The sequence below is a fragment of the Lactuca saligna genome, chromosome 2 (assembly GCF_052625555.1).
Source record: "Lactuca saligna cultivar CGN05327 chromosome 2, ASM5262555v1, whole genome shotgun sequence".
Classification (NCBI taxonomy): Eukaryota; Viridiplantae; Streptophyta; class Magnoliopsida; order Asterales; family Asteraceae; genus Lactuca; species Lactuca saligna.
Window position 1 is genome coordinate 56,227,998 of NC_136418.1, and position 18,231 is coordinate 56,246,228.

The window sequence follows — 18,231 nt, forward strand, 5'->3', positions numbered from 1 at the left end:
CATTTTAGACATCATTACCACTTTGATATTCAAATTTCATACAATTAAGCATACAAGACATCCAATTCCAATTTCATACAAATATGTACAAATCGAAATACGAAATCAAACAAATCATGCCCAACAAATTTCATCATTCATCATAGTAGGAATTTTCAAAGAATTATAAACATGGAATCAAACAACATATATCAAATTCCACATTTTCATACATTAATATCCAACCAAAAAAAAAAAAAAAAAAACCCTTACATTTTCTGTGTTGGTGGGTGGTGTGGTTGCCGGAAGTAGTAAGTCGGTAGTGATCGGATGTGGGAAGTTGACATGGTGGCTGTGTTCACCAGAAAACAACCGTATCAGCATTAAAAAAAAATCAAAAATCAAAAAACCTTACCTGGAACGGATAATGTGTTGGTCGTACGTCGCAATAGACGTCGTTGCAGGTGGTCAAACCTCCGGTGACAACCCTACCGAGACACAAATCAAAAACAGGAAAAAAAAACCCAAAATCTCAAAATTAAACCGGAAAAAGAGGGTAATCGGAAAAGAAATACTGAACTAGCTACCTACCTGTGTCGTCGGCGGTGAAGACGAGTGGCCGGAGGTCCTTTGGACGGACTATCAGAGAGAGAGAGAGAGAGAGAGAGAGAGAGAGAGAGAGAGAGAGAGAGAGAGAGAGAGAGAGAGAGAGAGAGAGAGAGAGAGAGAGAGAGAGAGAGAGAGAGAGAGAGAGAGAGAGAGAGAGAGAGAGAGAGAGAGAGAGGTTTTGGTGAGCACTGCAAATGAGAGGGGGTCGAAGGAAGCAGATGACTTAAAACCCTATACCGATGACATGTCGCTGGTATAGAGTTAAGTCACAGGACGTCCTTTTCTCCTTTTCGTAAATTAAAAAAATAAATAAATAAAAAATGTATTTCCAGACGACAAGTCGTCTGTACTGTGTCGACACGGAGTATCACGCGGATCGCTATCATTCTATACTGACGACTTGTCGTCGGTATAACCCACACAAATCGATGTCGTTTCTTTTTTCTGCAAAATGGAATATAAATAAATAAAAACTATATTTTGCATAAGCTATACCGACAACATATCGTCGGTAAACGTATTGAGGAAACCGCGTAAAAATTTTCTTTCCCGCTTAAGGTATACCGACGACTTATGGTCGCTATATAATGTCAGGTCAAAAAAATTTAGCCAGCTCTATACTGATGAGATATCGTCGGTATAGATGACACAATGACTTAAGTCGTCTGCATATGACTTATTTCGTGTAGTGAAAAAATGAAGGGATCAGATCACTTGGTTCAAGAAGTTTTGTGGTAGGTCTCAACCAAGACAAATGGTTATTGTTTTTGTTGGGGACAAAGATAAATCCCAATTACAGCCATATTTGGGAAGTTTAAACTATATTGAAGATACTTATACAGATCTTGCTTTTGATAGTGCTCCACTTTATGACATATTAAAGAAAAACATTTCTTCGTATATATGGGGAGGAACATACATACTAAAGCTTATAAAGCTTTTCAAGGTGAAAAAAATAAAATTCTCTGGTAACATTTTTTAATACCAGTAACAGTTAGTATAAACTTATTAGCAAATATTTTATTTCATTTTATTTTTATTTGTAATTCGGGCATTGGTTATATTTTAAACCCTGAAACCCAAAAAAGAAAACCCCAACAACACCCCTAAGTTGAATGTTTGTATCTTGTTGGGTTAATTCAGTAAAATTAGGACGAGGGATATTTTCTGAACAATTTTTAAATATTAGTTTTCTTTCCGGTATTTGTGTTTGGGTCAAACTCTTTTTGGTCTTAGTATAAAGAAGGCTTGTAATTCATTAAGAACTCATTTTATTTCAAACAATATACTTAGGAGGCTCCAAGTAATTGTCAATTCCCCTGTTCCTGTTCTTTCTTAATTCTCTGTTTATACTTTGTCATTATGTTGTGCACAAGGATCAAGGTGTGAAGCACATCCTTTTGATTACATATCTTACATGTACAGTAAAAAAATTACATAATCAAAAGACAGAAAACTTACAGTATGGATTCATACCTGATGTATCATTATTCAGGGTATATTTGTCATTTTCTGATTTCTGATTTGGGAGTTAGGAATTGTGTCATGGCTTAGGCTTAATTGGAAATGTTTTCTTTTTTCAATTTTCCAACTTTATAAACGATTCATGTGTTGAATATGATTTCAAAATCTCTTTATTATAGGAATGTCATCTATATACAAAGCAATTTTCGCTGCTATAAATATAATTGGGTAGAGTTTTCAATTTCTTATTACAGCATTCTACTTTGAAAAACCGACCCAATTATAGCAATGCTATATTGTTCTAATAAGAAAAAAATATGCAAGTACAATGCTATAATTTAATAGAATTTTTAAAGTGAAATGGCTTAATAAGAAAAAACTGAAACTAAAATGCTATAATAGGAAGAAATCATAGATAAGTAAAATGAAAGTATGTTGCTAATTCTTGTATTTTCCCTAACAATCTAATTTCATGAATCAAGCGATTCTAAACATTGGATGCATTTGAATACACTTTGGGTGACTTTTAAGCCACTTGACATGTTTTGAAATTTTGCTTTGTTTTATATTAACTTTACTCATTTGGATAACCAGAAGAACTTATGAACTAAAAAATGTAAGTCAAACTGTGCCATTCTCACTGAGCTAGCACTTTTATATGTTAACTAAAATCATGCCTTTATTGGTGGAATCCAAAACCAAAATCATCTAATACACAATAAAATCCTTGTGTATTAGATGATTTACAATCCATGGTTATGCATGCTATTCCTCTTCTCATACAACGTATCTACATCTTGCTGGAAAAACTTTGAGTACTATTTACTTATGGCTTGTAGATGATATTTTAAAAAAGATAGTTCTGCAAATCATTGATGAAAATATGAACGGACAAAAAAGTAAGCTAATAGAAAACTTTTAACAATTTCACCCCCTCTTCTAATATGTTGCACATGGTTTGCAGGTATCACTAAAAAGCTAGGATATTGGAAAATGGAGGTTGTATGTGCAATCATTAGTCCTATTGTTGAATCTTTCATTGCTCCTGTCAAGAAACAACTGGGATATATTTTTTTCTCCACAAAACTTGTTAGGAACATGAATACCAAAATGAAGCAACTGCATGGTATGATCCTTGATGTCAAAAAGAACATGGAAACAAGCAACATAAGCAATCTGGAAATACCTGCTCGTGTACCAGGGTGGTTGGCAGATGTCGAAAAGACTAAAGAAAAAGCTCAAAGCATTGCAAGTACTGGGAATGGATGTTTTAACATGAAAATGAGGTACAAAGCAGGAAGGAATGCATTCAAGATCATGGAGGAGATGGATAGTCTTATTGATATAAATAATAAGATAACTTGGAGTGATGCTCAAAGACCTCTTGGGAAAGTGAACTTGAAAATCGCATCCAGCTCTGCACCTTCGGATGGTGATGCCCAAAATCACTTCAAATCAAGAGAGAAGTCTTTTAAGAAAGCCTTGGAGTCCCTCCAACAAGATCACATGAGCAAAGTGATAGCCATATGTGGAATGGGTGGTGTGGGGAAAACCACTATGATGGAACAACTGAAGAAGACTGCAGAAGATAAGAAAATGTTTGATTGGATTGTGAAGGTGGTTATTGGTCAACAACTTAACATGTTTTCTATTCAACAAGCTGTGGCAGAATACATGGGCCAATCCCTCACTGAAACCAGTAAAACTGCAAGAGCAGATCGTCTGCGTATAACATTTGAGAACCTCCCAGAGGGTAGAAGAAATGTTTTAATGATATTAGATGATGTATGGGAGACGATTGAACTTAAAAATATCGGATTAAGTCCTTTGCCCAATGGCTTCAAGTTGTTGCTGACATCACGAAACCAAAATATTTGCAATAAAATTGCAGTAGAAGCTGATTTGGATTTGACACTAGTTAGAGTGGATGTGATGGAGGAGCTCGAAGCCCAGAATTTCTTTTGTCAAATCACAGGAGTTTCAAAACGACATGATGTGGACCTCAATCAAATCGGAAGTGACATTGTGAGAAGATGCGGTTTTTTGCCCCTTGCTATTAAACTCATTGCCACAACCCTTAAATCTCAAGAAGTGTTTGTATGGAGAGATACGTTTCAACGTTTGAAGAAGAACAATCTTGATGAGAATGTGCAAGAAGTTATTCAGATAAGCTATAATTATATAAAAACAGAGGATGAAAAGGCGATTTTTCTTCTGTGTGGCTTGTTTCCTGATGACTTTGATATTCCAATAGAAGAACTCACAAGATATGCATGGGGTCTAAAGTTACTAAGTGAAGTTTCTACTTTGGGAGATGCAAGAAACAGGACAAAAACGTGTGTGCAGAATCTCAAAAGTGCAAATTTGTTGATGGATAGCGATTATCTTGGGTGTGTAAAAATGCATGATCTTGTGCTTGCTTTTGTGTTAGGTAAATTTTCTAAAGGTGACGATCCATGGATGATTAATCATGGTGATATTTCAAAGTTGAGTACAGCTGGAAGGAGCGATTCTTGCAAAAGAGTATCTGTTACTTGCACGGGTATGTCTGAGATTCATAGAGACGTGTGGTACCCGAATGTATCACTTTTGAGACTTATGCATGGAGATAAGTCTCTTAAGTTTCCTGAAGACTTTTATGAAAGAATAGAAAATATTGAAGTTATAGCATATGAAAAAATGCATAATCCGTTGCTTCCTAGATCACTTCAGTGCTCCACCAAGCTACAAACACTCATTCTCCATCAGTGCCGATTGATGTTTGATTTCTCTTTTATTGGTGAACTTTTGAATCTGGAAGTGCTCAGTTTTGCTCATTGTGGCATCACAAATTTACCATCCGCAATCGGAAATTTGAAGGAGTTAAAGCTACTGGATTTGTCGGGTTGTGTCAATCTTCGCATTGATGATGGTGTCTTAAAAAATTTGGCTAAGCTTGAAGAGCTTTATATGAGAGTTGATAATAAAAAGGCAATTGGGTTCACAGACAGTAATCATGCTGAATTAGCAGAACTTTCAGAGCACCTTTCTGCACTAGAAGTTGAGTTCTTTGATAATAATGGTATGCCCAAGAACATGCTGTTTAAGAAACTTGAAAGGTTCAGGATCTCTGTGGGACGTAGTTTAGAAGACAATACTGGCAAAAATATGCACTCATTTGAAAACACATTGATGTTGGTCACTAACAAAGATAAGCTATTGGAATCTAGAATGAATGAGTTGTTTGAGAAAACGGAGGTGCTATATTTGGAGGTGGATGGTATGAATGATCTTGAAGAAGTTTTACTGGAATCAATCCATCTTCCTCGACAGGCATTTAATAATCTAAGAGTCCTTAATGTTTTCAAGTGTAAAAATTTAAAATACCTCTTCACAGTCCCTATTGTAAATGGTTTGGTGAAGCTTGAGCGCCTCACAGTTTCAAAGTGCTCTGTTTTGGAAGTTCTTGCACACAGTGAGAATGGTGGAGATGGGGCAATTAAGTTTCACAAGCTAAAGTTTCTAAGTTTGGATAGGCTACCAAAGTTGACAGGTCTTTGCAACACTGCTAATCTAATTGAGCTACCACAACTGGTGAAGTGGATACTTGATGGCCTTCCTAATTTCAGTAGCATTTATCCTGAGAAAACTTCTGGAACATCTTCTATGTCTAGTAGTATCTCTGCAATTCAACCTTTCTTTAACAAAGAGGTACCTCTATATTAGGATTTATGCTGACAGTTTCACAGATTGTCTTAGTAATGAAAGTCTCTATTGATTGGATTTTGATCTCCCAAGCAAACTATTTTCAATTTGATTGCACTACTGATTATCAACATGTCTTAATTATTATGCAGATGCTGATTCCTAAGTTAGAGATATTGAAAATTCTTAGTATGGATAAGCTGAAAGAGATATGGCCTTATCAATTTAGTAGTAGCCACGAAGTTAATGCCTGCATGTTGAGAAAGATTGAAGTGAAGAAATGTGATAATCTTGTGAATCTGTTTCCAACCAATCCTATGTCTTTTCTGGGTCGTCTGGAAGAGCTTGATGTTTCTGAATGTGGAAGCATTGAAGTGTTATTTAACATCGACATGAGTTGTGTTGGTGAAACTGAAGAATACAGTAGCAACTTGAGACGCATTAAAGTATGTGATATGGGGAAGCTAAGAGAGTTGTGGAGGATGAAAGGTGAAAGTAGCTCTGATATCCTGATCAGTAGCTTTCAATCTGTTCAATGTATAGAAATATATGACTGTGAGAGGTTTGTAAACGTATTCACACCGACCGTGACCAATTCTGATGTGAGAACACTTATGAATGTGAGTATAGATGGTAGGAGACCTTGTGAAGAAACCAGGAGAAACATAAAATTGGTTCGGAAAAGCCAGGAGGTATTTGATTTCATTGAGTTTTCTATTTTTATTTATATTTTGATGTTAGAGCACTTATGTATATGTGTCTTTATACATACATACACGTATATGCATATCACACTACAACAAATCAATCAATTCTACACAATTCTTTGGATGTGTTCACACTTTAAAGTGCATTAAGATTATTAACTTGCATGAAGAAATGAGTCCTGACAAGTTATTTCTAAATTTTTACACTTAAACATGTGATAAAAAAAAAGTTAAAACTGCGAATTTGAAACACGGACAAATTACCTATATTACTACTACACTTTTAATATTGGAAAAATAGGCTATATTTCCCGCATTGCTAAGTGTGGATCTGTTTTAACCTTCATACTATTATTAACATATTTATAAGCAAGTTAATGGGGACCAAAATTCCAAAACAATTTAATGGACCTAAACCAAAAAAATTAGATAGAAACACAGGGACTAATTTTGTAGTTTCGTGTGAAAAATATCATTTTTACGTATTTGTGTAAGTGCGTGTAGTTTACATATTTACTCGTAGGATATTTCTAATTATATTTGTTGTTGCGATATCTGCAGATTAATGTTATATCCAAGGCAGGGATCATTTCAGAGGGGTGTGGTAATATTCCTGACGTTGAATCCTCAATTCATCCCAAACCTATTCTTCATCAGCTTCAAGTAAACGGCTGTAAGGATGTTGAAGTGGTGTTTGAGATTGAGCGTTCTGGTAGCAGCAGCGGCAACACAGATTTCACAACAACTCTGCATAAATATAATCATCAACCACCATTACTACTTCCCTCCCTCAAGTATTTATATTTATTTGATATGGAGAGGATGAGTGATGTGTGGAAGTGCAATTGGAAGAAACTTTTAATTCCTCAAAATCAATCACAAACCTCATTCCACAACCTCACAATCATATACATGACTAGATGCAGTAGCATAAAGTACTTATTTTCACCTCTCATGGGCAAACTTCTTCCCAACTTAAAGGAGGTTCAGATATATAGGTGTGATGGTATTGAAGAAGTTATTTCATATAGAGATATTGATGAAAATGAAGAAATGGCAGGTACATCTACTCATACAAACACCATTTCCTTTCCTCTTCTTGATGACCTCGTCCTCAGTTCTCTGCCACGCCTAAAGAGTATCGATGGCGGTACTACAATCACAACTACTTCCATCCATGATCAATTCAAGGTATCATTTCTTTTAAGTGGATCCTTTACATATTCGGTTATTTCTTTATTTATTTATAATATTTTTTTCTCCAATAGCTGCTTTAGATAATACAGTAAGGTAATTCTTCTGACGCTGGAAAGATAAAATAAATAACTACATATAATTTTATATATATATATATATATATATATATATATATATATATAGAGAGAGAGAGAGAGAGAGAGAGAGAGAGAGAGAGAGAGAGATGTATGAAAAATGGAATAAAAATGACTTTCTTGATGTCTTTTTTGTTGATATATTTTTTTAAAGTATATCCAATTATAGCATCATACTTTGAAAAATATACCCAATTATATGTGGCTACAATGAGCTGATAAGAAAAGTCCAAAGTACATATATGGTGGTCTTGGGTCATTTGTTAAAGGCTAAAATTCTAGAAATAGCAATTTACTTTCGTTGATTTACTTATAAAAGCATCTTACTTTCATTTTTTCATATTAAAGCATTGTACTTTAAGAAACCCACCCAATTATAGCAACGTCGTTAAGGATTTCCATTTCTGAAATAGAAAGAAATGAAACTAGGATGCCCTTCTTCAGTACACACAAGTAAAATTCATAGTTATAAATATAGGTGAAATATTTATATATTTTATGGTTTATATCATGTTTGCATGTGTTTATATCTCATATTTGTTGTCTTTTTTTAGTTTCAAAGATGAGGCTAACCATTATCATGACCACCACGTCCACTTCCATTGTCATACTTTGATTTGCACGTGAAATATATGTTGATTAAGTGCCAATCAAAGTGCTTCAAAGTCTCTTCATTTTCAAGTTTTAATTTGAATAAATGCTGATTAGCTGTGTTAATTACCACCTTGGCAGTTTTATTTTTCTTGTTTCTGTTTTCTTTTTTTGTAGCTGGTCATAATTTCCTGTAAGCCTATATACGGCCACTTTTATGATTTATTTAGTATACCTTTTCTTTCATCCACCATCTAGTTCTCACTTTGCCAAAAAAAATATAAGCATAGCATACAACTGATTTCTTCTATGTAGTTATATATATATATATATATATATATATATATATATATATATATATATATATATATATATATATATATATAACGAGGGTATTTTGGTCATTTGACAAAGCTTCTGTACTATCCGGTAGATTTATGTAGATTGAGAAGCAGAAGATGACAGACTTATCTCTCGCATGTGACCTTTTATCCATTTTTTCACCATAACTATGAACTTTCTCTTGTAAACCATTTGAATCTTTCAAAAGTGGGCCCACATCTGCGGCGTAGGTTGTCTTCTATCCTTATGCTGAATCTATTCAGATTGATTTTGTCTTTCTGAAGTATATATGCTTCCTATGCTCCTTCCACTCGCCTCATGTTCTTGATTCTGCCTGGCACCACCAGAACCATATAAAAGTTTCTGCTGAGGTGTAACTCCCTGGAACTTGTGAAAAGTCTAATGCCTTTTATTTTCTCTTCATAAATCATGGCACTCTATTTCAGTTGTCTCATGAAAGCCACCCAAGTTTGGAGTTATATTCTATGCAGACCACTATGACCTGCTATAGCAGGTTAAAGTGGTCACAATACAAAATTGTCAAAGTTGATTGCCGTTACTAAATTAATTGAACTAAACTTTGACAACTTTTCCAATTATTACCACTTTAACCTGCTATAGTAGGTCAAAGTGGTCAATATAGAAAGAAATTTCAAACTTGGGTAGGTTTAATGAGCTAAAAATGGAAATGGAGTTCTTTAACTGCAAAAAAAAAATGGCCGAAATATAGTGATGTTCCTGTATATTACCCTTTTGTAGTTCAACTTACATTGTCCACGTTTTTACTTAACTACCTTAGTTGTGGGGAGCACTTTTGTTTGTAACCACATTTCTAGAAACAAAAATTGTGCTAAATTAAAGTGTGTATGTGGGTAGCAAACAGCTAAGCTTTTTTAATTCAATCAGCTCCAATAATTTTTCTTGTGTTGTTGTAGTGTTCTCAAGTCGGTGTTGCTTCTTGGTTCTTATGCCAATACTCCAAAAAGATTGTTATAAGTGATTGTTATGCCTTGTCAAGAGTGTTTCCGTCCTATGTAGTGGGACAACTGAATAAGCTTGAAGAGTTGAGAATATCAAAATGTAAGTCAATGGTGGAGCTATTTGAAAGTGAAAGAGTCAATAATGATGGTGTTGATAGTATTAGTAATGTTGGTGATGGAAGTGATGATACTTGTACTACAATGGCCATCCCATGGTCGGCAAATAGGACGTTGCTTGAATTTCCCAACCTAACAATATTGAAAATCTATGACTGTGAACTTTTGGAATATATATTCACAAGTTGTACGCTTGAAAGCCTCAAGCAACTCAAAGAATTGACTGTAGCAGAATGCAAGTCAGTGCAAGTGATTGTGAAGGAAGACAGAGAGCACACAAAAACATCTAAATTTGTAGTCTTCCCTCGTCTGAAGTCCCTTACACTCGCAGATTTACCAGATCTCAAGGGTTTCTTTTTGGGGATGAATGAGTTCACGTGGCAAGTATTGGAAAAGGTTGAGATGCATGGCTGCCCACAAATGATGATTTTCACATCTGGTCACTCAAACGCTCCGAAGCTTAACTACATACACACAGCATTAGGCAAACATAGTCTTGAATGTGGCCTTAACTTCCATTTGACCAATGTTACACATGAGGTATGTTGTTACTTTACTTCTGTTGGATTTTAGCAGCACCAATAGAAACTTTACACCAAAATAGAAACAGGGACAGGAAAGCAACTTTACAGGGGACAAAAGTTAGAAGGGCAAAACTGGAAAAAAAACTATGCAGTTTTTGGTAAACTAAACAGGGACAGAGCATACCAAAGCTTTTTGAGGCTTTTCTTATTGAACTTCATAACAGAGAAAAGTGACATATCAGTCATGTACATAGCAGGTCTATTTAAAACAAAAACTTACATAAAAATAGGAACTAATTCCACTAAGCTAAAGACCAGGACTTTCAAACACTAGTTTGATTTATTCCACATTAAAATAAAACACGTGAGCAGCAGCCTCTGAATTAACTCTCAATACTTTCCCCCTTAATTCAGAGGCTTAAAACTTCTTGACTCCAATAAGATTCCGCATTTCTTCATGTTTAATTCTTCCCAGTGTCTTGGTGAGTATGTCAGCCTTCTGCTCTTTGCTACTTACATGACTCACTGTTATCTCCCCATTTTCTATGCATTCACGGATAAAATGGAATCTTATATCTATGTGCTTGCTCCTTCCATGAAAGACTGGATTCTTCAAGAGGTCAAGTGATGAACGATTATCAACTAGCAGAGTTACAGGTGGCACAGTTTGCCCTGTTAATTTCCCTGAGGAGTCTTCTAAGCCATATTCCTTGGCAAGCTGCTAGAGTGGCTGCCATAAACTCTGCTTCACAGGAGGATAAGGCAACACATCTCTGTTTTTGTGAGGCCCATGTAATCAAATTTCCATTCACATAAATGGCCATTCCACCTGTACTTCTCCTATCATTCACATCATTCCCTAGATCACTGTCAGTGTATCCAGCAATCACAACTTCTTTTCTTCCTCTTGAGTACTTCAGACCATAGTCAAGGGTGCCTTTCACATACCTGAGTATTCCCTTAACAGCTTGAAGGTGTTTTGTAGTTGGCCTTTCCATGTAGCTGCTTACTACTCCAACTGCAAACGATATGTCTGGATGGGTATGGGTCAGATACCTGAGTCCTCCAACGATGCTTCTGTAGTCTGTGGGATTCACCAACTCTCCTTATTCATCCCTGCGAAGCTTTAGCTTGTGTTCCATTGGGCTCTTGGTGGGGTTACAATCTAACATCCGGGTCTTGATGAGTAAATTCTTAGCATAGGCTTCTTGCTTTAGTGTAATCACACCATCCTGTTGAACTACTTCAATGCCCAAGTAATATGATAAGAGACCAAGATCACTCATCTCAAACTTGGTATTCATATCGCATTTGAAGTCTTGAACTTGCTTGTGGCAGCTACCAGTTACAAGTAGGTCATCTACATATACCCCAACAATCAGTATGTCACCATTGTGTTTCTTGGTGTATACCGAATATTCATGAGCACAACGAGCAAAACCCAATTGTTTTAGGTATCGATCCAAACACGCATTCCAGGCCCTCGGGGCCTGCTTTAAGCCATATAGAGCCTTAGTCAGTTTGTACACCTTGTTCGTCTCTCCTTCTTTCTGGTAACCTTCAGGTTGTGAGACGTATACCTCCTGTTCTAATTCGCCATTAAGGAATGCTGATTTCACATCAAGATGGTGCACCCACCATCCATTAGTTCCTGCTAAAGCTAGAATGAGGCGTACCGTTTCAATTCTGGCCACTGGAGTGAAAACCTCGTCATAGTCGATTCCGTGTTTTTGGACGTACCCCTTTGCCACAATCCTTGATTTGTGCTTTATGATCTTCCCAGTTGGGTCTCGCTTCAACTTGTACACCCATTTTAAACCTATGGGTTTTCGATTCTTTGGAAGATCGACTAACTTCCAGGTGTTGTTTTTTTTTTTCAATTGATGCCAATTCGGAATCCATAGTAGCTACCCACTCGCTACTCTTACTCGCCTCTGTGTATGATGTTGGTTCTCCATCATTGCGGATCATCAACAATTCTTCTGGGGTAGGTTGATTTCGTCGGTGTTCTTGTACAGCTCGGTGAGCAGTCGATAGCGCTTCGAGGCTCCACCGCCTGTGGAGCTTGAGGCGGTGTTGGGAGTTGCTATCAAAATTGGAGTATTTGGTGTACCAGGTGAATTTGGCGTACCTGATGTATCAATAAATGGGCTTGACTGAGATTTGACTTCAAAATTAATGGGATGGGAGTCTTCAGCCCACTCATCATTATTTAGAGGAGACCCAATTTCTTGTTGTGAGGTATCCGGCTCCCAGTCGACTTCATCATCATAAGCCTCGTCTAGGTTAAAACCTTCAACAGTGAAACTCATACCTGGTACCATTTTAATTTTCACACACTTCTCCCACACCCAACCTTGCTGTTCATCGAATACTACATCTCTACTCACGTATATCTTCCCGGTATCTGGTCCAGCAACCTATACGCCTTTGTTCCCTTTTCAATTCCTAGATGAACAAGTCGTATGCTCCTCTCATCTAGCTTCTTCAGATGATTCTTTGCAATTCTCATGTGAGCGATACAACCAAACACCCTAAGGTGTTCCACATTCGGTTTTCTTCCAGTCCACCTCTGGTAGGGAGTTGTATCACTTAAAGCTTTCGTATGTGCCCTGTTCAGAACATATACTGAGTGAGTTATAGCTTCCCCCCACAGAACATCTGACATCTTCATGGTCTTCAGATTACATCTAACCATTTCGAGCACTCTTCGGTTCCGTCTCTCCACCACACCATTTTGCTGTGGGGAGAATGGTGTTGTATAATGTCTTTCCAAACCCGTTTCATTGCAGTATTGGGTGAATTCATTTGACAAGAACTCACCCCCACGGTCTGTTCTAAACATCTTCAACTTCTCCCCAGTCTCTACTTCTACTCTCCTTCTGAAGTTATTAAAGACCTCAAATGCCCCATCTTTTGAATTTAGCAAATAAACCCACATTACTCTGCTAAAGTCATCAACAATTAGCATGAAGTAACGGTTCCCTGAGGGTGTAGGAGGTGAAACAGGGCCACAAAGATCACCATGAACTAGCTCCATCCTTTTCTTTGCTGTATAATTAGAGTGTGAAGGAAATGGTTTTCTTACTTGCTTTCCCACTAAGCACCCTTCGTATGGCTGTGATGGAATGGACATCTTAGGCATTCCTTTTATTAATTTCTTCTCCTGCATATACTTCATTGAGTTGAAGTTAACATGACCCATTCTCATGTGCCATAACCACGATGGGTCATTAGATTTTGATATCAAGCATATTCCTTTGACTTCTTCCAACTCTATTTTATAGAGTCTATTTGAGGACCTTCTAACCTTCATCAGTAATTTCCCAGTGACATCGCGGACCCACAAAAATGGATCTTTAATTCTTATTTCATCTCCTCCCTCTGCTAGTTGTCCCAGACTTATTATATTACTGCATAAGTCTGGGATATAGTATACCTCATCAAGCTTGCGTTGACTCCCATCCTTGCATTGAAAGACAATTGAGCCCTTTCCTTCTCTACGGACTTTTGCTTCATTCCCAAACTTCACATATCCTTGAATTGACTCATTCAGATTTCTAAACTTGCCCTTATCTCCAGCCATGTGGTTACTAGCCCCTGTGTCAAGATACCACATACCTGACTGACTGAAGATGTCACCTTGTGTCCTTAACTGTGGGGTCACATTTTCTTCATTGAGAAATACTTCACCATGTTCGAAAGTTGATAGAAGCAAAGCAGGTTCATTGTCATGATGGTCTTGTATCAAATTGTTTTCTTGATTTCTTTCTCTTCTGGGATTCTTACACTCAACTGCATAGTGTCCAAACTCTTGGCAGTTGTAGCATTGGATCCCACTCTTGTCTTGACTACTAGATTCTTGGTGATTCCCTTCCTTTTGATGATATGAACCCCCCTCTACCACGACCTCCACGACCACCTGATCTTCCTCTACCCCTGCCTCGACCACGCAAGTTTCCAAAATTGCCCCTATTTGACTTTTGCTTGGATTCTCCATCTGTTTTCTTCTTGTTCCTCTCTGACCATTCTTTATGAGTCAAGAGAAGTTTCTTTTCATCACTCTCTCCGTGACCTTTCATCCTCTCTTCATGGACTTTGAGTCTTCCAATCACTTCCTCAACTGACATTGTTTCTAAGTCTCCACATTGCTCCAATGTAGAGGCAATCTGAAGGAACTTAGATGACATAGCCCTTAGTAGTTTCTTCACCACATAGGACTCTTCTATGGTATCCCCTAAAGTGCGCAAAGTTCTCACTTTGTTGATCACTTTCACAGCAAACTCATCAACACCTTCCGATTCCTTCATACTCAATGCCTCAAATTCAGTCTTCAACGTCTGAATTCTTACAGTCTTGACTCTATCTGCTCCCACGAACATTGTTTTTAATGCTTCCCAGGCTTCTTTGGCTGTTTTCTTCTCAACCAAGGATAGTAAAAGGTCTTCTGGTATTCCTTGATAGATGGCTGCAAGTGCCATCTTATCCTTCTTCACTTCTACCACAGTGTTTGATGTCCTGGGTTCCATTGCATCCCACACTCCCTGGGCTTGCATGAAGACCCTCATCTTGATGGCCCAAGCAGAATAGTTACGTCTTGACAGCATCGGATAGTGGCGAGTAACCATGCCTTCCTTCTCACCATTTCCATTGTTTCCTGTCATTTCTGTGCGTGGTTGGTACTTTGGCATACACCAGGTCTTTGCTCTGATACCAAGTGTTGGACTTTAGCAGCACCAATAGAAACTTTACACCAAAATAGAAACAAGGACAGGAAAGCAACTTTACAGGGGAAAAAAGTTAGAAGGGCAAAATTGGAAAAAAACTATACAGTTTTTGGTAAACTAAACAGGGGACAGAGCATACCAAATCTTTTTGAGGCTTTTCTTATTGAACTTCATAACAGAGAAAAGTGACATATCAGTCACGTACATAGCAGGTCTATTTAAAATAAAAACTTACATAAAAATAGGAACTAACTCCACTAAGCTAAAGACCAGGACTTTCAAACACTAGTTTGATTTATTCCACATTAAAATAAAACACGTGAGCAACAACCTCTGAATTAACTCTCAATAACTTCATCATTTAATCATGTCGGCATGTTGTTATATGATATTCAACATATTATTTGCTTACAAATTTTGGTGGCTCATCTGTGTATTCTGAAACAAAAAACCCTGATGAAGATACATAACCACTTCCCTTTTATATCCATAAAAAGTTGTAAAAATATGCAATTTTATTTTTTATTATAAATTAATATTTCATTCCTAAGATATTAAGTTGTCTCTTATGTTATGAAAGATGTTATATTTACTAATTCAGAAGTTAACCTCTTAATATTTAAATCAAGTTAGATGAACTAAAGACAAAGGCCCAATTGACTCCCGCATTGTGGGTGTTTTTTTTCCATGTCCAAAGATGAAAAATACAATAACATAATTATCTTTTTTACTACAAAAATCGGAAGTAAATATTCAGTAGATGAACACAACTAGAACTAAACAAGTACATGGAAAATTACCTTTTTGGAGATTCCAAAACACTTATCTTTTACATTTTATTTCGTTTTGACCCCCCCCCCCCCCCCCCCCCCCCCCGCACACACACACACACATACACAAAAAGGATTTTTTTTTAAATTTTATATAAAGATTCGACAGTTATAGATAAAATCTAAATTGTTGATTAGAAATACATGTTGGCTCATTGAAGAATAATAGAACTTGCAACCCTTTAATATGTTTGTATACTAAATGTATTTCTCTTTTATAATTGTCGTGTTTGTGATGATTTATGTTTGTTTTTTCTTAGCAGAATCAACTCCCTATGTCCTCTACTCCAGATATGATAAAGCTACATCAGTTGCCTTGGTCTTTTTCAAATTTAGTTGAAGTAGAAGCACATGAGTATGGTGACAAATTGTTGAAAAGCCGCATAATTTTTCCATGCAACGAGTTGCTTAATTTGAAGAATCTTGAAAAGTTTTTTATTGCCAATGCTTATTACTCTGTAATAGAGGAGGTATTTGAAGTAGCACAAGGAACAAATGATGATGTGGATAGTGAAACACAATCTGTTGTGGTATTTCCAAAGCTAAAAGAGGTGATTTTGGTTGGAATAAGTAATATGAAGCATATGTGGAAGAGCAATCGGTGGATAGTGTTGAACTTTCCAAACCTTACAAAGGTGTCTGTTAATGACTGTTCACTTCTTGGACACGTTTTCACTTGTTGCATGGTTGGTAGTCTATTGCATCTCCAAGAGCTACAAATAAGTGACTGCGAGAGTATGGATGTGATTGTCAAGCAAGTTGAAGATTCCGAAACTACACCGACTGAAGTTGTGTTCCCTTGTCTAAAATCCATAACACTTAACAACCTTCCAAATCTCAAGGGATTTTGCCTGGGCAAGTCGGCTTTTGAATGGCCATCATTAGATACTTTGGAAATCAAAGATTGTCCACAAATAATAGTTTTCACAAATGGGCAAGCAACTACTCCGGAGCTGAAGTTAATAAGTACAACTTTCGGATTGTGTGATGTTACGGAAGATCCAACCTCCTTTATAAAGACCAAACAACAAGAGGTATGTGGTGTCTCCTGTTCGGTTGTTATTAACATATTAATGTTTTCTCCAACAAAAAGTTTACATTACTTTCCGATTTACAACTTGTTCAAATCTCCTACAGGGATGGCAGTTTTAGAGAAACATCAAATTCAGACGTGCAGTTTGGTGTATTTTGAAGTTGGCTGTATAGCATAGGTAAGATTACATCGTACACTTGTTTCCTTCATCCTAATCATGTACATGTTTCTCCACCTTAATTATCTGATCACTGAATTTTTTTTGAACACCGGTTTGGTGCAGCGGGCAGTGACATCCGATAGGGCAGTATGCCATAACATCCAACGAACCCAGGTTCTATCCCTCCCCGGAGAGATAACAACAACATCCTTAGCGACCCAGTTTCCCATTAAGAGGTTTCACTGCTTTGGACATGGATAGAACTTGACACCATTCCCCAGAAACCCTTGGGAAGGGAAAACTGTAGTGTGCCTCCGACTAGTTGAATTGAACCATGAGGCTTATCTGATCATTGAATTGACTTTTTGTCAGGGTTGTTTGCTTACTCTTTCAATCTGGGTTATTGAACTTCTAGTTTCAAATAATCTCATGTATGATGTGTCCACTTCTTGTATTTGATTAAGTTAAGACCAAATTAGCAATAACTACACAACTTTTTCTTCAATGGTTTGTGCATACTCCACTATTTTCAAAAGTGCATAAATTAAGGGGCTGAAGGAGCATAGAATGATAATCTGTAGATGAAATTTCTTAGCACACACTAGACAAGAAAGAAAAAAAAAGCAAGAAATAATTTCTATAACATAAAATTGCCCTCAATTGAACACATATCTAAAGATGAAACTTTCTTAGCACACACTATTTTGTGTTGTGTTCATGTTTAAAATTCGATACGAATTTGACACGATTTAGCATTTGTACATCGTGTTTTTCGTGTTATGTATGATTAAATATTAATTAAATAAACTAATTTTTATAATATGTTATCTTTGTCATGTCATGTTTGTCGTTTTTTAGTTAGTTCGTTTTCGTTTTAGCTAAAAAAACGACACCGTGTCGTGTCGTGTTCGTGTAACGTCCCAAAATTTCAGAGTAAAATTTTCATTTTTAAAACAATAAGCCATACAAATAAGTTGTTCAAAAACCAATCAAAGTGATTACATCATGTAAAAATCAGACTAAAAATCATAAGTAGTCAAAGCAGAAACTCTATGGGATGTAGTGCGGTCACGTTCGGCCCTTCCGTTTAGAACCAGAAGTACCTAAAACCATAAACATAAAACCGTAAGCACAAAGCTTATTGAGTTCCCAA

The 18,231-nt window shown here is 36.6% G+C and overlaps 1 protein-coding gene across 1 annotated transcript in view; it reads left to right on the top strand.

The window, feature by feature from the left end:
- LOC145030990 (uncharacterized) overlaps window positions 1-17,601 on the top strand; it is a 35,432-nt gene extending 17,831 nt beyond the window's left edge. The window contains exons 2-8 of the mRNA XM_078979422.1: window positions 3,017-5,742; window positions 5,889-6,428; window positions 7,005-7,634; window positions 9,643-10,344; window positions 16,149-16,919; window positions 17,023-17,096; window positions 17,202-17,601. Of these exons, the coding sequence (XP_078835548.1) occupies window positions 3,046-5,742; window positions 5,889-6,428; window positions 7,005-7,634; window positions 9,643-10,344; window positions 16,149-16,919; window positions 17,023-17,037 (5,355 nt within the window). The 5' untranslated portion in view covers window positions 3,017-3,045 and the 3' untranslated portion in view covers window positions 17,038-17,096; window positions 17,202-17,601. The remainder of the gene's footprint in view (window positions 1-3,016; window positions 5,743-5,888; window positions 6,429-7,004; window positions 7,635-9,642; window positions 10,345-16,148; window positions 16,920-17,022; window positions 17,097-17,201) is intronic.
- The last annotated feature ends 630 nt before the right edge of the window (window positions 17,602-18,231 follow it).